General features: G+C 51.9%; 6 protein-coding genes across 8 annotated transcripts; 4 read left to right on the top strand and 2 right to left on the bottom strand.

Annotated features, from left to right (window-relative positions):
- Window positions 1–1,327: 1,327 nt before the first annotated feature.
- Window positions 1,328–2,782, top strand: PV09_00191 (uncharacterized protein). Its single transcript, XM_016352882.1, has 4 exons — window positions 1,328–1,621; window positions 1,700–1,920; window positions 2,001–2,241; window positions 2,320–2,782. The coding sequence occupies exons 1-4, from the start codon at window positions 1,489–1,491 to the stop codon at window positions 2,613–2,615; spliced, it is 891 nt and encodes a 296-aa protein (XP_016219139.1). The 5' UTR covers window positions 1,328–1,488; the 3' UTR covers window positions 2,616–2,782.
- PV09_00190 lies at window positions 2,616–7,478 on the bottom strand. Of its 2 annotated transcripts, XM_016352881.1 has the most exons (3): window positions 7,339–7,478; window positions 3,310–7,224; window positions 2,616–3,252 (listed from the first exon to the last, which is right to left on the bottom strand). In XM_016352881.1, exons 2-3 carry the CDS (start codon window positions 7,092–7,094, stop codon window positions 2,898–2,900), a joined length of 4,140 nt encoding a protein of 1,379 aa, XP_016219138.1. In that variant the 5' UTR covers window positions 7,095–7,224; window positions 7,339–7,478; the 3' UTR covers window positions 2,616–2,897. The 2 variants fall into 2 exon arrangements, with proteins under 2 accessions (XP_016219138.1, XP_016219137.1); XM_016352880.1 differs by having other exon boundaries at window positions 3,310–7,478.
- A 2,446-nt stretch (window positions 7,479–9,924) lies between these two features.
- On the top strand, window positions 9,925–15,643 carry PV09_00189 (uncharacterized protein). The gene is made up of 4 exons (XM_016352879.1): window positions 9,925–10,457; window positions 10,525–13,264; window positions 13,431–13,571; window positions 13,625–15,643. Exons 1-4 carry the CDS (start codon window positions 10,263–10,265, stop codon window positions 15,070–15,072), a joined length of 4,524 nt encoding a protein of 1,507 aa, XP_016219136.1. The 5' UTR covers window positions 9,925–10,262; the 3' UTR covers window positions 15,073–15,643.
- A 201-nt stretch (window positions 15,644–15,844) lies between these two features.
- Window positions 15,845–18,223, top strand: PV09_00188. Of its 2 annotated transcripts, XM_016352877.1 has the most exons (4): window positions 15,845–16,258; window positions 16,326–16,788; window positions 16,903–17,755; window positions 17,806–18,223. In XM_016352877.1, exons 1-4 carry the CDS (start codon window positions 16,025–16,027, stop codon window positions 17,882–17,884), a joined length of 1,629 nt encoding a protein of 542 aa, XP_016219134.1. In that variant the 5' UTR covers window positions 15,845–16,024; the 3' UTR covers window positions 17,885–18,223. The 2 variants fall into 2 exon arrangements, with proteins under 2 accessions (XP_016219134.1, XP_016219135.1); XM_016352878.1 differs by lacking the exon at window positions 17,806–18,223 and having other exon boundaries at window positions 16,903–17,789.
- Window positions 18,224–19,519: 1,296 nt separating this feature from the next.
- On the top strand, window positions 19,520–21,821 carry PV09_00187 (uncharacterized protein). Its single transcript, XM_016352876.1, has 4 exons — window positions 19,520–20,014; window positions 20,077–20,349; window positions 20,414–20,982; window positions 21,067–21,821. The coding sequence occupies exons 1-4, from the start codon at window positions 19,975–19,977 to the stop codon at window positions 21,595–21,597; spliced, it is 1,413 nt and encodes a 470-aa protein (XP_016219133.1). The 5' UTR covers window positions 19,520–19,974; the 3' UTR covers window positions 21,598–21,821.
- A 1-nt stretch (window position 21,822) lies between these two features.
- On the bottom strand, window positions 21,823–23,757 carry PV09_00186 (uncharacterized protein). Its single transcript, XM_016352875.1, has one exon. It carries the CDS (start codon window positions 23,517–23,519, stop codon window positions 21,921–21,923), a length of 1,599 nt encoding a protein of 532 aa, XP_016219132.1. The 5' UTR covers window positions 23,520–23,757; the 3' UTR covers window positions 21,823–21,920.
- Between the last annotated feature and the right edge of the window lie 641 nt (window positions 23,758–24,398).

Raw genomic sequence — 24,398 nt, 5'->3', positions numbered from 1 at the left:
CCAGTGCGCTCACACCATTCGAACAAGGGATACTCAGTGCACATTGTTCCTATTTCGTTGTGCGAACTTGACGTTGATTTTGTTCGAGGCGACGCCCGTTTTGTGCGCAGGAGGCAATCATCTTGTCGGACTTACTGGTCTGCAAAACGTTGAGATAGATATTCTTCACAACCTGGAACAAAACTCTTATCGCACAAAGTGTGCAGACCAAGGGGGGTTGCTTAAAGAGCCAGAGGTCGAAACGCGACACAACGGTTTAAGTTTGTACATGCAGCCTCCCAGGTCAGAGTGCCTCTTGTCGCGCAACACGCGCAGGTGATGTTTATTTTTTTCGCTGGCTGATGCTTGAGTTAAGTGATTTCATAACCCCACATCACTTCTTCTCCAGTCAGCAAGCCAAGCCGTATGGTCGACTACAACAATTTTTTAGCTGTGTATCCGATGTTTTATCGCGTTACGTGCTGTCAGCCGACTGACTGCCCAGCGGGTCAATTTGTAGGATGATGTAAGCCTCGACGTGATACCGTATCAAGGCAACGTTCAATGACACAAGATGATCCATTTGGATTAGCACCAAGCAGGCCACCTGTGCAATGCAGTGCCATATATACAGCGAATGCTGATCGGTGAAAGTTCAAGCACGATGAAGAGCATACCGCAGAAGATTGAAGGCTTCTGAGTGTGGCAGGAAGCTCTCTTCGCAGACAACTGCGGTAAAGAAGACGCAGGGTTGCCAAGCAGGTCCCAAGCGGTGAAGCACAGGAGAATGACGATTCTCAGCCTGATGCTCCTGGAGACGGACATGCGAACAGCTGACTGGCGACGGAACATTATGATCGGAACAAGGTTCAAGCAGTCCACCAGCAACAGTCCACATTCTGTACCCATGCTAGACGCAAGCACAGATTCAGCAAGCGGCAAGCCTTGGTCGCCTTTTCTGTTCTTCGTACGACATGTAGCTGACACGTTCGAGCCCGGCGTCGGAGTTGAACGGGGCCGAGATCTGCTACTGTAGACTGGAACGCTGGGCGGGCAGGACTTCACCACGGTCATCAAAAAGGCCACAGGCTCTAGGTTTGATGTCGCAACCTTGTGGCCCCGACGGCGCATCTCTGCTGCCGTGTGAAAGCTTCGCAGCCCAAAAACGAGAGGGGGGAGAGAAGTACAGCGCGAGGTGGAAATGCCAGCCCAGCAGTGGCTTTCTGCGAGTTGGTTGACCGTTACGCAGCTCGTAGCCGTCTCCCCAACGGCAAGAGGCCCAGACAGATCGGCCTCGGGAGTGTCCTACGCAAAAAAGAACGGAGTGTCAGGGCTAAAAATATAAGCACTATCTGCGCATGGCCTCATTGGCTTGCTGCACGCCAAACGCACCCGCTGGCCTGCTAATGATGCCAACTCTCTCGGGGCCCCATTTTCGCTCTTGGAACTAGGAGCAGCAGCGCTGGGAAAACGTACAAGAGTGGAGCCCAGCTGACTTTTCGCGAGTGAATGCATTTCGATAACTTTTCCGAAGTCTTCGACGTACATTCGAGCAGTGGTAGGATGTCGTTGTCCTCTGTAAGCTTTGGCGCAGGCACCGAGTTTCCCGGCGTTGCTCTTGTGACCGGTGCCGCCGGCAGCGGTGAGCAGACTGAAAAGAACCAAACCCGCCCTCCTTTGCGGATGATCACGGTGCGCTAACGAGATGAACGATCGTCAGGCATTGGCGCCGCTGTTGCGAAGGCCTTCGTCAACGCAGGATGCAAGTGTCTTGCCATCACGGACATCAACAAGGAAAAGCTTGAGCGCACCCGAGAAGAGCTCATCCAGCTCAACGGCGACGTCGTCGTCCTCACCGCGGCCGGCGATGTCGCCGACGAGCGCTTCGTCAACGCCTTTGTCAACTCGGTCGTCGCTGAGACCGGGAGGATAGACTACGCCGTATGTTCTCTCGCACTGATCCGCTCTGCGTCTAGACTTCTCGAGAGGTCGCTGCTCACGCGAACAAAATTTCCCCACAGGTCAACTGCGCCGGCATCCTGGGCAACAACCAGTCGTCGACCAACACCTCGCTGCCCGAGTTCGACCGCATCAACGACATCAACTACCGTGGAATGTGGCTCTGCTCTCGCGCGGAGCTGCGGGCGATGCTCAACCAAGAGCCCTTGCCGGATCCGTTTGCGGACCCGAGGAGACCCCCGACCAGGGCGGCGATCGTGAACATCGCCAGCCAGCTGGGTATCGTCGGACGACCCCGCTGCAGTATGTTTTAAAAAAAAAACTGGCTTATGCTGACACGTGCAGTCCGAGCGGTGCTCTTGGACACTAACGTCGCCACAGCTGCTTATTCGGCAAGCAAAGCCGCCGTCATAGCCATGACGCGAGGAGACGCAATCGACTATGCGGAGCACGGCATTCGCATCAATTGCATATGCCCTGGCATTATCGACACGCCAATGACCACCAGCGACCCTCGAGTGGCCAATATGCTACGAGCGAGCGTTTCCATTGCGCCCATGAACCGAATGGGCAGGCCGGAGGAGGTGGCCGACGCGGCCCTGTTCTTGTGTTCGCAGAAAGCGAGTTTTATCCAAGGAACTAGTCTGGTTGTCGATGGTGGCTACGTGCTTAATTGATGTGTTGGAGATGTAATTACGCATGAATTGGAGTTGGCGTGTAGCTTGGGCGCAAGATACGCTCTATCTAGTGTACAAACTTGGCGACTTTTTGGCAGACTTTAACGGAAGACGAGTCTAAATATATGAAATTGATACAAGATCTCTTAGACGCCCCGCTATGCTTGTATGAAACCCGCGTCTTGCAGCATGAACTTTTCAATGACAAAAAAAAAATGTGAGGGTGGAGGGAGGGAAGAGACGAAAGGGAAACGCAGGAGCCACATATCCGCTACAAAGCCTTTACGTATGCTCTAAACTCTGTAACGTCACTAGTTCTGCATATCGCCCTTTCTTCGCCAACAATTCATGGTGGCTGCCCTGCTCTACAATGCGACCTTGGTCAAACACGTAGATAATGTCCGCCTTCTGAATTGTGGACAACCTATGTGCAACAGCGATAGTGGTCCGTCCTTTGGCCGCCGCGTCCAACGCAGCCTGAACCACCTTTTCAGACTCTGAGTCTAGAGCAGAGGTTGCCTCGTCGAGGAGCAGGATCTTTGGATTTCTAAGCAGGGCCCGTGCGATCGCAATGCGTTGCTTCTGACCACCGGAAAGGAGTGTGCCCTTGCTGCCAGCTACCGTTGCAAAACCATCTCTGAAAAAAAAAAAAACGTCAGACTTGTTTCACGAAAGATTATATCTGTTAACTTACGGCAAGGACATAATGAAATCATAAATATTGGCCTCCTTGCAGGCCTTTTCAATTTCTTCGTCTGTGACATCATCCCGGTCGGCACCCATAAGAATATTCTCGCGAATGGTTCCTTGATAAAGAGTTGGCTCTTGGCTCACAAGTGCCAGATGGCTGCGATATTGGTTGAGATGTAAGTTGCTGATGTTTTTACCATCGACGTAAATGCCACCGACCACTGGGTCGTAGAAGCGCTCGAGAAGGGAAATAGTCGTGGATTTGCCGCAGCCACTGGCACCGACAAGTGCAACATACTGTCCAGGCTTGACGGTCAAGTCTAATCCCCGAAGGACCGGCTGCTCCGGGCGCGTAGGGTATCTGAAGTGAACGTCTCGGAACTCAATGTAGCCCTCAACATTATCGATTTTCTCTCCTTCCTCGGACCAAGAGTCGATGGCTGGCTTGCGATCGAATAAGGTTTTAAGCTCTTGCGCAGCTTGCTTTGCCTTACCCATATCTGGAGCGAAGGAGAAGATCGTGCCTGCGGACTGGGCACCAAAGATAATGGACGAGAAGCATACGAAGAACTGGAACATTGTGTACTCGCGCTTTGCAATCAGCGTACCGCCGTACCAAAACCCGAGGGCGATGCACAGGAAGACGAATGACTGCGAAGAAGCGTAAAGCGTCGACGACTTGGCGACGGAGATGGTGCTGGCTCTAGTCTGATCAACAAGCTGCTGGTGGTACTTTTCCCACACATCTTGTTCGCGAGCGAGAGAGGCAACAGTGCGAATAGCTGATGTGGCTTCGCAGGCAAAACCTGCGGAGTGTTCGTATGCTTTCTTCGAGCGAGCTTGAAAGCGAGCAAGCATCCAGAAACGCAAGAAACCGCAGCCGAGAAGAACTGGGAGGGTAGCCGTGCATACCAAAGCGAGCTTCCAGCCAATGGATATCGACACGACCAACGCGGCAACGAGGGTGGTAGAGACTTGTACGATGGTACCGAGCGTCTGACCGCTCAATCCAGCCAAATGTGTGACGGAAGTGGAAAGGAAAGACGTTAATGCGCCTGCGTTATTCTCGTCTTTGTCGAAGAATGCAATGTCTTGTCGCAGCATGGTTCGGAAGGCTTGATCTCGGGCTCGATGGATAAGGCGCTCCGAGCAGAAACCGAAGGCCCATCCTAAGCCAGCCAGAGAGAGGAATTGCGTGCCAGCAAGCATGAGGTACATCCCGGCCCAGAAATTGATTTGACTGCGAAGTTCGTGATGATCCGGAAGAGAGAGAGCCGTGATGGCTTTGGCAAAGAAGATGGCTTGGGTGGGATTGCCTCCACCAGCAACGACTGAGCAGAGGAAACCAAAAGCCATCATTGGCCAATCGTTCCTGTTGAAGCTCCATACAAGGCCCATCAACTTCCAAAGAGAGTAGATCTTTTCTTTCTCTTCCTTCCTCTTTGCAAGCTCTACACTCGCGGCGGACTTGCCAGATTGTAATCGCTGCAGCTTCTCCTTTGGCTGAGTACGCTGGCTGTCCGTTGATCTGACACGCGAAAGCTTCCCGCTGCCCGACGAAACAATCCTCTTCAAAGTTGACATGGTTTCGTGGTCTTCGCCATTCTCAGATGAAGATTGATCCAACTTGGCCTCTGAATCCTTCGCAATCGCCATATCCTCGTCGCTGGTGTCCTCATCGTCATTTTGTTGTTCAGCAGCAATACGTTGTGCCTCGACAAGATTGAAATATGCACCACGTCGATCAAGAAGTTCGTCGTGCTTGCCCTGCTCGACAAGCTTCCCTTGCTGCATGACTACGATGTTATCTGCGTTCTTGATGGTTGAAAGACGGTGAGCGATAACGATTGTCGTCCGACCTTCCGCTGCACGGTCAAGAGCAGCTTGCACAACACCTTCGCTTTTTGTGTCCAAAGCCGAGGTAGCTTCGTCCAGGAGAAGGATCTTAGGATCGCTCACGATGGCTCTGGCGATGGCAATTCGTTGCTTTTGACCTCCAGACAGTAAGAAACCGCGCTCGCCCACATTTGTCTCATAGCCTTCCGGTAAGGTGCTGATGAAATCATGGGCATTTGCCATCTTGGCCGCGTTTTCAATCATTTCGCGCGCCTTTTCTGCATCCAAGTTCTCAAACTTAGTTCCAAGAAGGCCGTAGCGGATGTTCTCGTAGATGGTTGTCGAAAACAAAACAGGCTCCTGTTGCACCAGGGAAACGTTCTGTCTGAGCCAACTCAGGTTCAAAGTCTTGAGGTCCCTGCCGTCAAGCAGAATCTCGCCCCCGACCGGATCGTAGAAACGCTCTACGAGGCCAACGATTGTTGACTTTCCGGAACCGGAAGCACCCACCAAGGCAGTTTGCTTGCCAGCTGGAATGTGAAGGCTGACACCATCCATGACGACGACTTCCGGTCTCGAAGGATAGATCATCTTGATATTGCGCAATTCGATCGTGCCTTCGATGCTCGCTGGCTTCTCACCAGACTCATCATAGGGATCCATTGGTGATTTGCGGTCAATAGCAGCAAAGATCTTTTGTCCGGCCGCAGTTCCAGCGGTGAATGCCTTCATGTTCGGCGCAACATTGCCCATAGAAAATGCACCAATCATGACGGCGAACAAGACAGTCAACACGTCAGATACGCTCATTTCGCCCCGCACAAGGAAGCGTGAGCCTTGCCAGAAGGACAGAGCGTAATTCAGGTAGACCAAGGTCATCATGATCGCAATCATAACGCCGAGGGTTGCCTGAAGTCTCTTGGCGTAATTCTCTGCCTGTTGAAGATGCTTATCGTACTGCCTGGCAAGCTTCTCTTGCGTGTTGAACGCCGTTGCGTTCCGTACCGAACTTATGACCTCCTCAGCCACACTGCCTCCTTTTGCGTATTCAGCCTGTGAAAGGGCTGTCCACTTGATGATAAAGGTGGAGCCGCCAGCCATAGTGAAAACTATCGAGAAAACAATGGACATCAGAATTAAGGTCAGTTTCCAGTACTTAACAAAGGCGATCACAAAGGCGGCGATGAAGGTAGCGAAAGCGTTCAAAGTCAAGCCAAACTTCTCGGATATGCCGTCTTGTATTAGGTTTGTGTCGGCGGTGATGCGCGTCGTGATCTCGCCGGCGCCAAGCTTGTCGAAAAAAGCTATGTTTTGACTGAGCATGGCTTTCAGATATCGCTCCCTGATCTTCTGCGTGCAGTGCTCGCCGACGTAGATGAAGCCGAGGGTGGCAATGTACGTGGTAACCCATTCCCCGATCGCCAGATAAACGAAATAGAGGACAAGGTGCGACAATTCGCCGACGAATTCATTGTACGTGCTTTTCCCGTTGAAGTAGTTTGAGAAGAGACCGGTAAGGTTGCCGAAGACGACGGTCATGAGAGGCATTGCAGCGCCTGCTGCGATTGTGCATACGCAACTGATGGCCCATATTGTCCAGTCCGTCCGCGTGGCGTATCTGTACAGTGTGAAGAATCCCACCTTGACGTCCGGTATGTCGACCTGTCGGCGCAAAATCTCGGCCTCATGCTCAGGCAGGTGCTTGAACGGATCCTTGTCGTCTGAGTTGCCGACTTGTACCACTTTTGAGTCGAGCTTGTTCAAGTCCGCATTCGCGGGTTGGTCCTGGGGACCAGGTGGTTGTACAGGAAGTGCGGCCTGCCCCTCCGCTGCACGTATGGCCTCCTTCTCTTCTGCGAGCGCAGGCTCGCTTGCCGAAGGCGAATTTCGCCTGCCTGGCAGCAACGACTTGACGGACAAGCGCGATCCGCGCTTGTCATCCTGCCCAGGCATCCTTTTCCGCGCGAATGCTGCGGGTTTCAGGGCTTCCTATGCCTAGTTCGCCAGATAGAGAATCCGTGTGATGTTTTTTCTCGGGTGGGTCGCGAACCGTGTAGCCGATGTGAGCAGGTGTAGAGATCAACTATGAGCCAAACATTAGAACACAGATGGGAAGAAAGCCAGGGAACCAGGCGAAGGAATCAGAACGGTGGCATGACGGGCTGAAATAAGTATTAGGCAGAAGGAAAGAACGGACAGAAGAGGAAGATAGCTGGTGGCGTCATGTAGGGTACATCGCAAGTTGTACTCTTTGGCTCGCATTCACCGTTTAGGACGACCCGGGGAGCGGGATGATGGGCAGCACATAGCACAAGTACAGCAGTGCATAACATCTCGGCCCTTTGCTTCTCCGCGTGCGCTAGCACTGCTTTTGGCAGGACAGCACTCGCTTAGCTTGTCGATTGGGGCCTGGTGTACGAGGTTGCGGGGCGTGTTTGCGACTCTACCTTGGCTAGGGGGAGTCGTGCAACCTTCGGCGCCGAGCAGCGTCGGTAGTCAACAGGGTTCACCGTATCGCCTCGCACTGTTGCCGCTCGACATGAAAGAATGCGAGCGAGTAGGAAGTGCGTCGGCTGCTGCTTGGACGGGCCTAAGCGCCGTCGAAGCGGAATCGCTCAGTGCTCAACCCTTGCGCACGCGCGGGACGACTGTGGCCTCAATCTCGGTTGTGGGCTGTGGACGTCGAACAGCTCTCAAACCCCGGTGCCGTTTAACGCGTGGCCACGACGGCGAACGTGTGGCCGTTCTTGTTCATCCTTTTGCGTGTCTCATCAGCAGGTGACGTCGTAGACCCGAGAATTAAAGTGTCTGTGTCACTCGCATCTTAGCTATGTGTCCGTGTACGGAGATGCTGCCGAAGGTGTCTATCTTTCTCTTCTGTTGGACCGCAGATCTAAAGTGAAGTCCGAAAATAACCTGGCGTGTTCTTCAGCAACAGGTAAAGACGGCGTCGAACATGGATCCGCAATCCAACCGGCCTTTTGCTTCGGCTTCCCAACCGGGGCATCGAGGATACTTTTTTTTTTTGGTAGGTTTGCAAAATGCGGAACCAACCTTTCCAAACGCCTAAATCGACGCTTCTGTCATTGTCTTTTTGAATGGCGGAACCGAGGAGGCCTGTGAGTAGTCTCTGAGCGTCAATCTTTGATCCATTCGATACATGCATGGCCGCGAATGCTTTGCAAGCCACCAACCGTCAGGCTCATCTCTATCGTCGATGCGTCTTTGCTGCGTTCAAGTTGGACGACTGACTCACCATAGCAGTACGGCAGAAAAGAAGACCCGAAGGGGTTGTCAAATAAACAATGTTTCTGGATGTTAGACTTTTTGCAGATCCCCCCCTTTCTTTGATAGCCTCGCTTGTATAAGGTAAGCTGGTTGTGCTCTGGTTGACGATACAAGACTAGGAAGCAGCACTCCGGTCTCTCCTGCGTCTCACTCACTTTTGAGACTACCAGCGGGGCAAATACATTTGATAATATTTGAAAAAGACTCCTCTTTGACCGTGACGTCTCCATTTCATCGTGACCATGCTTGTATAGCTTCTACACAAGCAGCGCCGTCACCATACAGAGGATCCAAACTGTGACACGTTACTGTTCAACACCTGGAACGAATGGAACGAACTATCTCTCGATGGAAACACATTTGGCGAATAATTGCTTCACGGTAGACGCGTAGAAATGTTCTCTTTTTATTATTAGTCTACTATTTTTATTGTTATTTTATTTTATTTTACTTTTTTTTTTCTAATTTTGAAGGCTCCCCATTTAGCTGCACGTAGTCAATGTTTCGGGAGGCAGAAGGCAAAAGGAAAATGATGAAAAACTGCTCAGCAGGCGCTGCTGCTGCGATCTTGGGATTCAAACTATCGATCGCATTTTCAGCGTGGCCAAACAGGTGTGGCTGGCGGACGACGTGTTACAGGTCCCACACGATTGGTGCACAAAGGGTATGAGCCGAGTGATTGCAGACAGGTTTTCGATCTAAAGCTGCAGCACATGGAAGCTTGCGACGCACTTCAGCATCGACACAGCTCGGCGAACGTTCGAACACCTTTCCCGTGAGGTGAAGATGCCGGATCACCGCCATGATCTCAAAGCATGCCTTGCCATGTCAACCAGCCAAGGCCAGGGCTGGAAAGGTCACTACGAAACAGGCTTTGCTGCTTGTGTCCAGCGACTCTCAGAGGAACGAGAGAAGGACGTCGGCCACGTGGACGGCTGACTGTCATGTCTGTCAAGAGCGCATGCGAGACTTTCTGGCAAGGGCAGAGGACGAAAAATGTCCAGCAAACGTCTTATGTGCGGGACGGGCAAGCTGTTTGGCGATCGAGCCGGTGCCAATGACGACAGCTGGCCGGGGGCACCAGCAATGCAGGCGGGAGGAGGTCGGATGGAGGTGATTTGATGAGGAGCAGCACGCTATCTTCGAAGTCAGCCCGTGTCATGGCAATGGCCGGCGAGAAAACCACCAGCAGAGGCGAGGGCTCGTCTTGCAGTGTGCATCAAAGGAAGAAGCTTCCAGCAGAGGCTGTCTCTCGTCGGGTTTCGGCTCTTGAAGCGGCGGGCACGCTTGTGGTGTACGGACGCACTGTGACGCACGAAACAAAATGACAGCATTCAACTTACGACAACCAAGAGCGTTCCGGGTGCAAATGATGCACAGCCACAGCGGAGGGCGACGATGCTTGCCTGATCCGGACCAGCCACGGCGCCAGAGCTGCCGGTCCTGTACAGTAGTGTCGCGCTGGCTTCCGCTTGCTTTCGCTGGTTTGCGCGCCCGCATCGTCTTCAGTAGCACCAGCAGCTGCAGTGACTTAGTCGTGGCTTTCCTGCCCGGCCCTGTCGTGGACCTGGCGCCCTTCCTGCTCGATCACCGAACCAAAGCCCGCTGAGGTAGCTCCGTCACCACTAGCACTGGTGGTTCGAAGCTGGAGAGCCCAAAACACGACCTTCACCACCGCCCAGCTCTCTTTTCCTTTCTCTCTCACCCCTTCCACTCATTCTTCATCGCAAACACGCCCTCCACGACGTTCAATTCCGATTCTTTTCTTTTCTTCTGCATTGACTTTGCTGCATTGCTACCCTGCTCGGCTGAGTGGGTCAACAACTCACCACCATGGCGACGACCGACGGTCGCGAGGGCGAGCTCAAGACTCAGGGCCTAGTGGAGGCGTCGCAGGATCCCGATTCCAATGTCACCTCCCAAGATGTGGAGAAGAAGATTCTGGAGGAGTCGAAGAAGGCAGGCGTGCCCGCATTTCACTTCAACCCCGACGCTTCGGCCGAGGACAAGAGGGCTCAGCTTCGTGAGGTACGTCCGTCCATTCTTACCTGTCCACGACAGCCTGAAAGCAGGTGTTAACTGCTGCGCGCTCCAGGCTACGGCCAACATTAGGCCACACAGAGAGCACAAGGCTGCGACACTGGTATCTGACGTCGATGACGGCCAGCCGTCTGCCTACTCAAATGATCTCCCTCCACCTTCGAAAGCCGGCGCGATCAGTCCTGTCGAAGTTGCCAAGCAAGACAACGCCGCGAATGGAGATTCCATAGGTCCAGGCGGTTTCGACTATAGCCGCGTAGGTTGGGCGCCTCGCTTCGGCCTTCCCGTCCCAGAAGGCGTTGATATGGACACGTTGATGACAGACCAGTCAACATGGCTGGAAGAGCGATTGCAGGACAAATTCTTTGGTGATTGGTACCACAATACTGCTGTGATTTTCTTCTGCGCCTTTTCGTCTTACACGGTTGCCATTCTGGGCGGTGGCTTGGGATGGCTGTTTATCATCCTCGCGGTGTGCGCTACCTACTATCGCACTTCGATTCGTAGAGTGCGTCGTAGACACCGCGATGACATCAACCGCGCCATGCAAAAGGCCCGTCTGGAGACCGACACGGAGTCGCTCGAGTGGATGAACAGCTTTTTGGTGAAGTTTTGGCCTATTATCCAGCCGATGATTGGAGAGACCATCATCACGACTGTGGATCACGTCTTGTCGGAGAACAAGCCACCGTTCCTCGAGGATCTCAAGTTACGAGACTTCACGCTCGGCACTAAACCGCCGCGCATGGAACACGTCAAGACGTACCCGAAAACGGAGGAAGACGTTGTGCTCCAAGATTGGAAATTCAGCTTCACACCCAATGACACGGCAGATATGACGGCCCGCCAATTAAAGGTTAAGATCAACCCGAAGATTGTCCTCGAGGTTCGTATTGGCAAGGGTATGGTCAGTAAAGGCTTAGACGTTATTGTGCAAGACATGGAATGCACTGGTATTATGCGGGTCAAGATCAAGCTACAGCTCGGCTACCCGTTCGTCGATCGTGTCGAGGTTTGTTTCTTGGAGAGGCCGCATTTCGACTACGTCTGCAAACCACTGGGCGGTGATACATTCGGTTTTGATATCAACTTCATTCCAGGTTTGGAAAGCTTCATCCAGGAGCAGATTCACGCCACTCTTGGACCCATGATGTACAACCCGCACGTGTTCCCGATTGAAGTCGCGAAGATGTTGGCTGGCAGCCCGGTCGATCAGGCTATCGGTGTCCTCCAAATCCATTTCCACGGTGCCCAGGGCCTAAGAAACCCCGACCCGCTTGCTGGTACGCCTGATCCTTATGCAACCGTTCAAATTTCCGGCCGACAGGAGCTCGCCAGGACAAAGACCATTTCGGGCAACGCCAACCCACGATGGAACGAGACCGTCAACGTTGTGATTTCTTCGCTCAAGGATGACCTCAACCTCAAAGTTTTCGACTACAACGAATTCCGCAAGGACAAGGAGCTTGGTGAAGCTATCTTCCCCTTGGACAAGTTCGAGACGGAGAGCGAGTATGAGAACGAAGCTCTTCCTCTCATGGTCAGTGGCCGCGCACGGGGGCAAATTCAGGTTGATCTCCGCTTCTTCCCTGTCTTGGAAGGCACCAAAACTGCGGACGGCAAGCAGGAGCCCCCGCCAGAGTCTCTCACTGGCATCTGCAAGTTTACGGTTGAGCAGGCAAAGGAGCTGGATGCATCAAAGAGCACTATTGGCCAACTCAATCCATACGCCGTACTTCTGCTTAACGGCAAAGAAGTTCACATTTCAAAGAAGCTCAAACGCACAAACAATCCTATTTGGTCGGATGCTTCCAAGGAGATGCTCATCACGAATCGCAAGACTGCTAAACTGGGCCTGGTCATCAAGGATGATAGAGAACTTGCCACCGATCCCGTGATTGGCACATACCAAATCAAACTGGATGATTTACTTGATCTGACGTCAAAAGGATCCGATTGGTTCCGTTTAGCTGGTGTTAAGACTGGTAGAGTCAAACTGTCCGTTCAGTGGCGACCGGTTGCCCTACGCGGCGCCATTGCTGGCTCTGGCTACGTTGATCCCATTGGTGTTATGCGTCTGTACTTTAAAAACGCGAGGGATCTTCGAAACGTTGAGACGGTTGGTAAATCAGACCCATATGCACGCGTGCTCCTTTCCGGTGTTCCAAAGGGCAGAACTGTCACCTGGAAGAACAATCTCAACCCGGATTGGGACGAAGTCATTTATGTTCCTGTGCATTCCGAGCGCGAAAAACTCACAGTGGAGGTCATGGATGAGGAGAACGTGGGCAAAGACCGCTCTCTCGGCCAATTTGACATTCCCCTAACGGAGTACATCTCGAAGGACGCCGATGGCATGTACGAAGTCAACCACACTAATGAGAACATAGCTCAACCGCTCCTTTCTGGAACCGGTCGCTTCGTCAAGGGCACCGTCAACTTCACCTGCTCATTCTTCCCGACGATCCCCACTATCAATCCAGAAGAGGAAGAGGCCGAACAGAAGGAGCAGTCATCTATCAACGGCGATGTTGCACCTCTCACGCCCAGCAAGGCAAGCTTCGAATCTGCACGCAAGAGTATTGAAAACACTCCTGGCAAGATAAGTGGCTTGAGTGTCCGAGACAGAAGCGACACCAGTGCAACCGTAGCTTCCGAAAATACAACCAATTCAAAGGCTCCATCCGACCTCGCGAAGAAGCTGACAGATGGCGAGGCGGAACAGAGCGAGACAGCCAGCGTGAAACAAGTCGTCCCGAAGTTGAGGTTGACCGAGGAGAATTTATTGGAATACGGTCGGTTCTCATGGTGGCATAAAGATGATCCCAGTGAGTTCTTAAAGATATATGAGTGAATGCGCCGACAATGGATTGTTGGCACAAAGCATTATTTTATCATATTTTTAAGAACATATCTGTGACCGTCATTCTTTGTGATGGACAGACTGCTAACGATGTGTAGAATCTGGATTGCTTATTTTCAAGCTTATCTCGGCTGAGCTCTCTCGAACCAATGTTCATTTGGAAGTGCTTATGGACGACTATGTCTTCCCAGCCTACTCCAGCCATAAGGTCAAGACCAAACACTACGAGTTCAACGAGGGTCAGTATCATCTTTTTTACAAAGTTTGGAAATGCTTCTAATGCGTTTCGTAGTTGGTGATGCCATTGTTCGCGAGCTTGATCAGTCCAGAATCACCCTCCGCCTGATTGAGGACGTAGATAAAGAGGGCAAGGGTGACACTCAAGTTATCGCTAAACTCACTGGGCCGACAATCAGTACTCTTCAACGGTGCCTGTACAAGCCAACTCAACTTACCCTTCGGGACAACCATGGTCAGGAAAGCAAAGTTACTGTGAGCCTGAGATACTTGCCCATCAAGATGCAGCTCGACCCAAGTGAGAGCTTTAACAACATGGGCAAACTCCGTGTTGACGTCATGGACGCTGCGGACTTGCCAGCAGCAGATCGCAATGGCTACAGCGATCCATTCTGCAAGTTCTACCTCAACGGCAAGGATGTGTACAAAACCGATAAGCAGAAGAAGACTCTGCATCCTGCTTGGAACGAGACGTTTGAGGTTCAGATCCGATCTAGGACTTCTGCTAAATTCGAATGTCATGTATTTGATTGGGACTTCGGGGATAAGGCAGATTTTCTGGGCAAGACCACGGTTCCGTTGGACATTCTTGAACCTTTCAAGCAGCAAGAAGTGTCGCTTGGCTTGGATGGGAAGTCCGGAACAGTCAGATTGCGACTTCTGTTTACGCCAGACTTCGTCCAGCGAACAAGACAGGGCTCCTCGACCTTCCATGGTACATTCGCTGCGCCAGGCAAGGTTGTTGGTGCTCCTGTCAAAGGCGTTGGTAAGGGTGTCATGGCTATTGGTGGCGGCGTTGTCAAGACTGGCTCATTCATCGGCAAAACCTTCAGGAGAAAGAGCTATCATGAGAAGGAGCTGCCAAATGTTTCCCGAAGCGGCACGGCCACACCAAATGGCGAGCTCAATGACACGCCAGTGATCTCTGTTGAGAGCCCAGATGCTACGGCTTCACCAAGCACTCCAGTCTCTGGACACAAGCGCGATAGGAGCATGGGTGCCTCGTCTGTACACAGTCTCGCCGGAGGTGCTCCTAGCGCTGAAACTGGCACTGCGAGCTTAAGTATCTTGTCTGCTAGTGGCTTCCCATCTTCAGCTAAAGTTCGTGTCGAGATTAAGCAGGAACGTCCTGGAGGTTCAAGCAAGGAGGTTCACAAAACCAAGGCTGTGAAAGCTGAGGACGGTTCCGTCAGTTGGGGTGAGGGCGAGAGCTTTAAGGTCCAATGTGCAGCAGATACGCCTTTCCATATCGAGGTCGTCGACCACAGCACCTTCGGTCGCGATGAAGAATTGGGTAAAGCCACGTTTTTCATCTCCGACCAAGGCTCGGGCAGTGAACAGACCATCACTGTCGGCGAAGGCAAGGTGGTGATCCGCAGCAGCTTCCAGGCTGCCGACGCTCAGAGCACAGCAAACAGCCCACGGAACACACTTAGGAAGAGCATGTTTGGAACCAAGAGAGACACCCGGGATCAGAGGGAGAGAAGCACTACTCCCGCATAAAAGCTTGAACGCAACACGGAATGCGTTTTGGTCTTAGAACTTTTGTTTGGCTAATGTGTTCCTTTCCTTCACTTTCGCAGAACGGCTTTGGAGATGGACGTCTCATCGTGGCCCAAACCGCCCCCGACGTCGTCTTTTGAACTGACCCAGAACGATGGACGCTTGACACCTTCACCTCCGCCACCAACAACGCATAAACGCAGCCTCAGGACATCGCATTGGTGTTATCACTAAAGAGCTGCTTACATTCGTCCTTTCTATTTCTACCCCGATCGAGATACCATTTCACTTTTCACTTTTCTTATGCTTTCTTTAGGTTCCTATGACACTTGGGGTGGTGGATACATAAAATTGGTAGGAACAGGCTTTAGGGAATACTCTTATTTTTATTTTGTGGCATGGAATCCTAGGCACGGGACTGTGTATATAACTAAAATGAGCGAGTGCGTAAATAGTCTTTCTTCAGATGAATGTGCCTATGTTGTCAATGGTTGCGAAACTTGATCAAGCCCAACCGCCAACTTAGAAAGTCACCCACGAGGTATTAAATAGGTAAAGACTATCGTTGACTACTATACGTTTCTCAAGTCTGACGTATCCAGTCGGCTTGCCTCCAACCCGTAGACTTTGTGGTTGTAATGTGGTTGTAATGTCTGGGTCATGAAGCAATTTTGTCGTGGTGCTGTTTTGAGGCTGTGCAAAAAGGCACCGTCCACAGAGACACTTTTGTCAGCTACCAAGACTTGCCCAAGACAAACTTCTGCAAGCGTATGGCGTATGCAAGACTATGCCGCGTGATTTGTCACTACACGTATCTTGTGAATGATCCTACTTCATCAACAAAGCCTCTTTGCCGCGTAGGGTCTCGCAGCAACTGAATGCAGCCTTCATAAAGGTCCAGGTACAGCAATCACGAGCAACAAGTGCGTGGTCTCCGAGCCCTTTTTCCACCATGGCGGCGGAAGGACACCTCGACTGCATGTTCGACTGCGGCCTGCATTTTTCGAGCTTAGAGTCCTTGTATCTTCATATAGAGCTCCATCACCGCGAGGACAACACGATCTCTGGTTTCGCAGTCCAAGAAGGAGCTGCATCACCTCCAGCTCAGTCTCATCAAGGCAATAGTGGGTATACCCCATTAGGATCTTTAGGGCAGCAGACATACACGTCAAACGCACATTCTACAGTATGCAAGTGTCTGGTGTTTTTTTCTTTTTGAAATATTGGCGCACGACGTTCTGACATTATTTCAGGTTCAGTCTCACCAAACGGTGACATTCTTCGACGATGTCCAAATGGAAGGGGAGCACTTGAACCAGGATCAAACGGCCGGTGAAGTTAACGAAGACTTCGTCCTATGTTCCGAAAAGGACTGCGGCGAACTTATCTTTGTAGCTGATTTGAACGATCACCTTGACCTGCATGAGGCGCAGAAGGGTAGCCTCGACGATGACACATCTTCAGTGCCACAGTCAGACGACCCGTCGTCGTCCTCGTCGTCGTCTCCCTACCCAAATGATGCTCAAATTTCGTCGCGCCATGATCATAGCAGCACCGGAAGGAAAATCAAAAGCCGTTCTGCCAAAGACGAGGAAATAAGAAGTCATATCGGCCGCAAGTTCCTACTCATGTTTGGCACTGACAGGCGTGGAAGGGATCGCGTGCCGTCAAACAAAGCACCCATATGTACGCAAAGGTTGGGAAAAGCCGAGCTTGGTGAGTCGAAATCGTGCATCGCTCGAGCATGGCCTTACCGCCATCAGATCTGGAAGCAGGCCGTGTTTCTCTAAAGCAATTGTCGCAGTTGGAGCAGCCGCTGACCGGGTTCAGGCCCACACGCGTTCGAAGATCGAATGCCCAGTTGGATGTACAGAAAACTCAAGGAGGGCCCAAAGATTACGCGAACGCGACGAATCACCCGAAACGGCGGCCTGATTACTCACGAGTCTGTTGAAGGGCAGACGAACGGAGTCTTGCCAATTCTGAGACAGTTGGTTGAACTGGATCCTGCCGTGTACATAGCCTATCTTTGCCATCCGTACGTAACACAGATTGGGAAACGGACGTGGGAAAGCGGATTTTGCGGTTTTCACAACACGCAAATGGTCATCTCGTACATCCAGAACTCAAAACATCCGGCGCACACGCTTTTCCCGGGCTTCATTCCTGGCATATTAGACATTCAGGACTGGATTGAGACCGCATGGTCTGAGGGGATCAACGAGCATGCAAAAGAGGAGTTTGGCGGCCTGCGGGGCACGCGGAAATGGATCGGTACACTCGAAGTCGACACGTTGTTCCAGTATCTGGGTATTCCGCATCAGATTCACCAGTTCCACGACACGGTAGAAGTTAACAATCAATACGCGGACCAGAACCTGTTGGATTGGGTCGAAGAGTATTTCAAAGATGCAGCTATGGATCCAAAGCAGAAGGTCCATTGCACGCTCAAGCCACCGATCTACTTCCAGCGGCCGGGCCACTCACTCACGATTGTTGGCATGGAAAGGATGCGCAACGGTACACGAAACCTACTCGTGTTCGACCCGATGTACCAAGTGCCGACTTCGATGCTGCAGCTCATCGAACGAGGCCGGGTTAAGGAGCTGAATACTAAGCTCCTTCGGTTCTACAGACGCTCGCAACTTCGTTTGCACAGTTATGCCGATTTCGAAGCAACCACGTAAGTTCTGGTCTGTGTTGAGATGTGGAGCCCGAATAACCATTAGCCAGATTGGAAGGCGAGCTGCCAGAATATCCGGCGTGGGATATAGGCCAGAAGAGAATTTCAAGTTCGCACAGGATTCTTTAGGACCTTCGCGTGCCCAGCTCGTAGCTCGGGGCATTATGCGTCGTGGGCAACGTGAGTGCCAAATTTTGATTTATCATAGCTGCTGATCGTAGCTCCCGAATATCTATTGCTGCCTAACTACCGCGAGCTTAGCTTTGCTTAGAGAGATATGAGCGAGAGGTGTTTATGTTGGACCTTCCCTAGCTCATCGGAGACTGACAGGATGCCACCTCTCACTGAATATTCCATAAACCTTATGTATGACACTGAGAACGTACGTGCAGCATGCATTTACAGGATTAAGGCAAAGGCGCGTAGATAAACAGGTTTATGACAAAGATCTAAACCCTTATGACAACCACGAAAGATACAATGCCGCGTCCTGTGTCCAAATTTTTTACGTTCCCTGCTGTGCTTGAAAACTTTCTCTCCATTGCTCACCTGCTTCCGTTGCAGCTAGTTACTGCTTTGTATGGATGGAAAGCTTGCTGATGTCTGCATGTCAAAACGTAGGCTTCGACCGTCAAATGAAGGTGTTTTAGAACCAAGGTATCGTCGTCACGCGAGCGATTGGCGGCCCAGAAAAAATTTATTGAAAATTGTGCGAGGATAGCAGAGCGCCTGTGTATCCGCTGGCAGCTCGTGGAAAGCCATGATTCGGCCTGATTGACAAGCAGTGAGCGTCTTGTAGTTCCGCTAAGTTCGGCAGGGATATGACGCTCTGATGCTGACGACGTCGGCCCATCTTGGTTGAGATTAGTCCGGAGCTAGGAGTAAACGAACGAATCTTTTCGGTAAAAAGCTGGCCCCTTCTTTTTTTTTCGCGAGTTCTCCGAAAGTTCTGGTCGTTGAACGTGTCCTGCTAGCTCTCAAGCGGTAAATCAAACGTCGTACCTGAAGGAGAGCAACGTAAACAAAACATTTCTTCTTCTCCACGACTGACCGCTCTTGACATACTTTACTCCTGGATAGAAGACACGCTGCTGCCTGTGTCGAGAGTTGAAGAACGCATCCGTGGTGGGTACGGTGGAGATTTTTTGAGTCCTGTTCCGAATGAGAGCACATTCATCAACTCGAATGAGCATATGCAGCTCTCCCTAACTCTCCCGCTCTCGTCCTGGGCGGTGATTGAGAGCCGAGAAGTCTAAATAACCATGACCTGTTCGGCGACGCTGTTCAGAATTTAAACAATCTCTTCGAACATCATTCTACGCGGCCACGCGGAGATTGGGGATTGTGACACGTAGTCGTGTACACCCATACACCCACACACGGTGTCTTTCGTCGACGTTTGTGTGCCGACGTTGATATTCTGAGCCTATCACAAGAGGAGCTACCCAATAATAGGTATGGATGGGCATCCTGTCCATGCTCTTGGTTCAAGTCCATGGCCCTCAGAGCATGCATGACGATCCTGTTCGTTTTATGCTATGCGGTGGATGCGCCCAAACAAAGAGGGAAAGAAAAAAAGCTTGTGCAAAGCTTGTTTTCCCGGCCCATGCCGTCCATGCCTGCACATCCCGCTTCTGATTTCTATTTCCATTCTCTTTCACAGCAAGGGGAGGAGATCGGGCACGGTGACTAGCTGCACGCCGGTCCAGGGACTCTGACAAACTTCCGACGTGTGATTGGCTCTCGACGCGCTGTACCCGTCCTCTGTGATCGCAGCCTCCTTGAAACACGCGCCCACTGGCCACCTCCAAACATCTTGAATCCCCATCGTCAGTTCGCTCAACCAATTGCGCTGTCGCGAACACGCGCCTCAGCCCCCGTCAAAATGTTCTCCTACCACTGCGACCTGCAGATGCGTACGCAACGGAACGGGATCCCGGGCGTCGGGTGAACACCATGGCCCAGACTTTCCAACGGCTCTTAAGCGCCACGGGAACGCCCAGCCTTGTGTCGCCGATCGTTTAAAGGAGGTGGCCTGTGAACTGTGCCCCAGGTCGTGCCGTGGAGGTACAATCTCTGGATTTCTTGTCCGTCATTTCTCGTCGTTTGTCTTTTTGGATGCTTTGACTTAGAGCGACACCTAATCGTTTCTGTCACTATTGCTTGACGCAACTTCTTTACAGCGAAGACGTACGGACCGTCCTCGAGCACCAAAAAAAATGCGCCGCTTCTGGAAGTCTTTGGCGTTGGCTGCCGCTTGTAAGCATATGCCATGTGTCTTTACAATCAAAGCCTAAGCTGTGCTGACCGCTAAAATCCAGCTTTTTCTCATATCGCATCCGCAGACCCAGAACCTTCAGCTGAACTAGTAGAACGGCAGACCACGAGCAGCAGCAATTCGTCAACCTGGGTTTACCAGGGCGATGTAGGTGGGGGGAACTTCACTTTCACGATTACTGTCAACCCGCAGAACGATGACCTCTGGTTCCGCATGGCGGCTCCATCTGTCTATTCATGGATTGGGGTCGGAGTAGGCAGTCAGATGAAGGACGCGAAGGTCTACTTCATGGCATATCAAGGATCAAGCTCCGACAGTATGATAGACTCGGTACGAATTGCTCGAATCTAGACTGGTTACTGACGAACATGTACGCTCAGAGTTGACCATATCAGCTCGGGGTCCTTGCAATAAATGCGAGCCCGGTTACCTTGAGGGATTTGGTCTTAACGCAGCCACACCACCAGCAGGCGATCCAGCGCCGTTTGGCATAAGTAATAGCACCTACTACTTCTCCGGATATGTCGCCAATGGAACCCGGCGTGCGGGCATCGACCCTACGAGCACCAACCAGCCGTTCATTTGGGCCGTTGGCCCAGTCTACTACGCTCCCGATAGTGACAAGCCCAACGCACCGTTGAGAGAGCATTCTCTTTACGGAACCTTCCAGCTCGACATGACCAAGGCACACGGCACCAAGCTTCCCGCATTGGGAATCAAGGAGAATGGTGTAACGTTTCAGGGCACAGCAAGTAGAGACCACGACTTTGGCAGTCCAGCGCATGCTGCGCTCATGGGGTTTGCCTTCGTCTTCATCCTACCACTGGGTATCCTCGCCCTGCGCATTCTCAACCGCGTCAAGCTTCATATGATAATCCAGGGTATTGGCCTTGTTTTCGTGACTGTCGCCTGGCTAGACGGTTTCTACATTTCGAAGAAATATCAACGTGTATGTGTCCAAAATCTGCCTCCCTTCTCAGTCTACCTCATGTGATTCAATTCCCGACATATTTACGCTGACTTTCCCTCCCAGTCGATGCACTTCAACTCTCCTCACCAAGTCATTGGCATTCTCGTCTACCTTCTGCTTCTTGCACAGTGGATCACGGGCTTCTTGCACCATCGCAAGTACGTCAAGACGCAGCAGCCTACTGTCTTAATTAAGCCGCATAAATACGGTCTAGGAGCCGTTGTGCTCGGCCTCGGCATCGTTAATATGGCGATAGGCTTTCCCTTCGCCAACGCCGGCAACTACAACACCTTTTACGTACCCATTGTTATTGGCATGATCATCGTCATGATCATCGGCATCAGCCTCAAGAGGTTCATGAGTGGCAAGCGCAGCAAGAGTAGTGTGCCTTGGGGGGGCCCAACCGGCAGCGCGGTACCACAGACACAAGCACAATACGGTGCTCCTATTCAGCCGCCGCAGGCCTATGCTGGGGTGAACCAAGGAGGCTACTCAGGTCTTCAGTATGGGCAGCGGAACGAGGTTGAATTGGGCCAGATGGGACCACCCCCGGCGTATAATGGTGAGGCGACGAAGCCGAGAGAATTGGTCTGAAGTTTTTTTTTCTTGATGTTGGTGATATGCGTAGGGATTGCATCTAACGGTGTTAATTGTAAAGGCTAACGTGACGGCGGTTGCTTTGTAAATGCATATTGAATCGAAGCCCAGATAAGAGATCATGGGACATGTCTTAAAATTTCAGTAACGACTGTAGACTTATGTTCAGACTGACACTATAGTCTGGAAAAGCCACCAAAATGGCGAAAAAAATATGTGTACGTAAAAACTGGCAACGTTTCATAAGCATTTCATTCGTGATGTGTAATCGTGACTGGAAATTTATGTGCTGATATCTAGAGCATGGGATCGATAACAAATCATGATCCTTGGGTATCTTCATCGTCGGTAAAATCAACGTCATCCTGCGCTGCGGCTTTAAGATCCTGTGTCGAAAGACCTAAATCGTGAAACCGTGAGGTATTAGTACCTGACGTATGTTTTGCTACGTCAGTCGTAACAGTGGAAAGCGCGGTCGTAGCCTTGGTAGCAGATGGCCGTTGCAACGGTATGCTAAAGAGAGCATCATCCTCATCTTCATCCGTGGATTCTCCACTATCGTAATCGAGTCCGGCGGCCTCTCTCAATACTTGGGTACTCAGTCCCAAAATTTGCAAGCCGCCTTTGCGGGAAAACAGATCGCTCCCTTGTCCCTCGTCGGGAACCACTGCAGGTGTATAGACCGTAGGGTTTAAACGCAACGGCGGCGGGGGCATAAGAACATTGTCGGAGACTTTGGATTTCTCGAGGGCCTGGAAGTATACTTCCTCGTCTTCATCCTCGGTATCATCGTCCCCGGCTTCAATAGCTTCTTGGAGAAGTTGTGTGGAGAGCCCGAAGTCGTGGTAGTCTGAAGTGAATGAGCACTGTGCAGCAGAGAAGTTTGCGTATGTGGCTGTCATTTTGGGCGAGGGTGTTGCAATTGTTGGACCTCGGCTGAAGCTCCTTAAAATCGACCTTTCGGAACGTGATTTACCTGGAAGAGAGGGAGCATTTGGGGGTTTTATGACAGATATGCTGTTGTTGTTTTCAGATGCTTGGTTGGAGTAGGCAAAGTCCCGTACAATAATGCCGTCTTTGGGATTCAGTATTGGGGTTGCGGTTCTCGGAAGACCCGCCTCGGCTAAATCGTCTGAGGTGAGCTCAAGGTCTTGTGTAGACATAGGAGGTAGAGAGAGAGAAGCCACTGGGGATGCAGCCCGGGGCGGCGGCTGCGATATCTCGTTAAGTATTTGTGTGTTTCCATCCAAGAATTGCGACCAGTTGTCGTCTGGCGAGCGCATGGTTTTCACTCTCTTGGCGGGCGGCGTGACCGTGCGCTGGAGAGGCAGACATGATGGTGCTTGTAGTTTGATCGCTGCGGCTGTGGCCTTGGAGTCAGAATTCGTCGAAATATCGCCAGGTTGTGACGCATGACTAGCCGAAGCATGTCCCGATGGAGAATCTGAGCGGTCCAAGGGATGCTCGACTTTGTCATCGAGCTGATCAAGCAGAGCCTCGTCGAACGACATGTTACTAGAAAAACTCTCGTGTTCGGTATTCACATCGCTTCCGTCTGTATTTCTGTTCTCCTTCTGATTAATCTCCTCGTCATCTCTCTTCCTCTTCCTGTCACCCACGCCCAACCAGCTCTCCATACCACCCTTCATTTGCTTCTGCGTCAAGCTATAGCCAGCTAATTGCGTAGCTAATCCGATGCCCAGTTGTTTCCTCGCTTCTCGTTCCTTCGCTTCCTTGTCCTGCCTTGCCTTCTCAGCCTGCTTCCTTCGCTTTTCACGATCTCTGGCAGCCTGCGCGCGACGATCCAGCTCCAATGCGCGGGCTAGCTTGCGCTGCTGGGTAGGCGAGAGCGGCCGCGATCCTGATTTCTTGTACTGGGCCTTTGCGCGACGCAGCGTCGTCGCCTGTGGCGGTGGCATGTTCTGTTGCGGGCGTGACGGGTCTTAGGCGTGGTCTTAGGGCTCAGTGAGAGGGGGAGGTCATGCTTATCCGAAAGCCCGAAAATAGCTCGTGAAGCTGAAAGCGAGCTAGCAAGGCCCCAAAGAGTGCTGCTGTCGAGTCGCTCGGAAGGACAAGCTAGAGAGGGCAGACGAAAAGATGAGCCGCATCACAGGCTTGGGATGCGCGTGTGTTTGCTTTTGACGGGCGGGAGCGAGGAGTGAGATGCAGATGGGGTGGCGTTTTCGCGAAAGAGATTGCGGCCGTGTTCCGGAGAAACGACGCCAAAGACACGCCAAGAAGTCGCGCGGTCATGTGCTCGCCTTCTCCCCTCTCGCCGACCTCACGTCTGACACCGACTCTGTTCGTGCATCCTCCACGCAATCCTGATGGCCGCTTCTGCAGGCCCAACGCAATGTGCGTCTACAGCCATGGCGTGGAGAGCCAACAGTTATCTGAATGGTTTGAAATTCCGTGGTTCATCGCGACTCCGTCTTCTTGTGCCTACCGGACCGCAGGACTTGTCAATCATGAACGGGAATCAATATCTCAGCGCCTTACTTGGCCTTGAATGAATCTAAGACAAACTCCGTGAGTCCCCTGGGTATCTGTCAGCCCAGTTACAGGCTCGAGCTGGCGTCTCGCAGGAAGCGAACGTCCTAGGTTGTCCACATCAGAGATCGTCCAACATGTGGCTGAGGATTGCCGCCTCTATCCCTGAACGGCAGGTCAGGCCATGAGATAGATCCGTTCACTTAGTACGCTACACAAAATTAGACGGTCCGTGGAACTTCCCTGTTCCAACTGTGTTGCAACCTTTGGGAATCGACGGCAGCACAACCATTAGACCTGCAGCAGGC

This window comes from Verruconis gallopava (assembly GCF_000836295.1).
Source record: "Verruconis gallopava strain CBS 43764 unplaced genomic scaffold supercont1.1, whole genome shotgun sequence".
Lineage (NCBI taxonomy): Eukaryota > Fungi > Ascomycota > Dothideomycetes > Venturiales > Sympoventuriaceae > Verruconis > Verruconis gallopava.
Note: the sequence above shows the minus strand (reverse complement) of the source record. Positions and strands in the feature narration are given on the sequence as shown.

Coding starts and splice junctions, on each gene's coding strand:
- PV09_00186 (XM_016352875.1), bottom strand. CDS start 23,519: ATGCCACCGCCACAGGCGACGACGCTGCGTCGCGCAAAGGCCCAGTAC.
- PV09_00191 (XM_016352882.1), top strand. CDS start 1,489: ATGCATTTCGATAACTTTTCCGAAGTCTTCGACGTACATTCGAGCAGT. Junction 1,921..2,000: donor CCGGGAGGATAGACTACGCC/GTATGTTCTCTC, acceptor ATTTCCCCACAG/GTCAACTGCGCCGGCATCCT. Junction 2,242..2,319: donor CGTCGGACGACCCCGCTGCA/GTATGTTTTAAA, acceptor ACGTCGCCACAG/CTGCTTATTCGGCAAGCAAA.
- PV09_00190 (XM_016352880.1), bottom strand. CDS start 7,094: ATGCCTGGGCAGGATGACAAGCGCGGATCGCGCTTGTCCGTCAAGTCG. Junction 3,253..3,309: donor GATTTCATTATGTCCTTGCC/GTAAGTTAACAG, acceptor TTTTTTTTTCAG/AGATGGTTTTGCAACGGTAG.
- PV09_00188 (XM_016352877.1), top strand. CDS start 16,025: ATGGCGGCGGAAGGACACCTCGACTGCATGTTCGACTGCGGCCTGCAT. Junction 16,259..16,325: donor CGTCAAACGCACATTCTACA/GTATGCAAGTGT, acceptor ACATTATTTCAG/GTTCAGTCTCACCAAACGGT. Junction 16,789..16,902: donor GTTGGGAAAAGCCGAGCTTG/GTGAGTCGAAAT, acceptor GACCGGGTTCAG/GCCCACACGCGTTCGAAGAT.
- PV09_00187 (XM_016352876.1), top strand. CDS start 19,975: ATGCGCCGCTTCTGGAAGTCTTTGGCGTTGGCTGCCGCTT. Junction 20,015..20,076: donor TTTGGCGTTGGCTGCCGCTT/GTAAGCATATGC, acceptor GCTAAAATCCAG/CTTTTTCTCATATCGCATCC. Junction 20,350..20,413: donor TCAAGGATCAAGCTCCGACA/GTATGATAGACT, acceptor ATGTACGCTCAG/AGTTGACCATATCAGCTCGG.
- PV09_00189 (XM_016352879.1), top strand. CDS start 10,263: ATGGCGACGACCGACGGTCGCGAGGGCGAGCTCAAGACTCAGGGCCTA. Junction 13,265..13,430: donor GGAGAATTTATTGGAATACG/GTCGGTTCTCAT, acceptor AACGATGTGTAG/AATCTGGATTGCTTATTTTC. Junction 13,572..13,624: donor ACACTACGAGTTCAACGAGG/GTCAGTATCATC, acceptor TGCGTTTCGTAG/TTGGTGATGCCATTGTTCGC.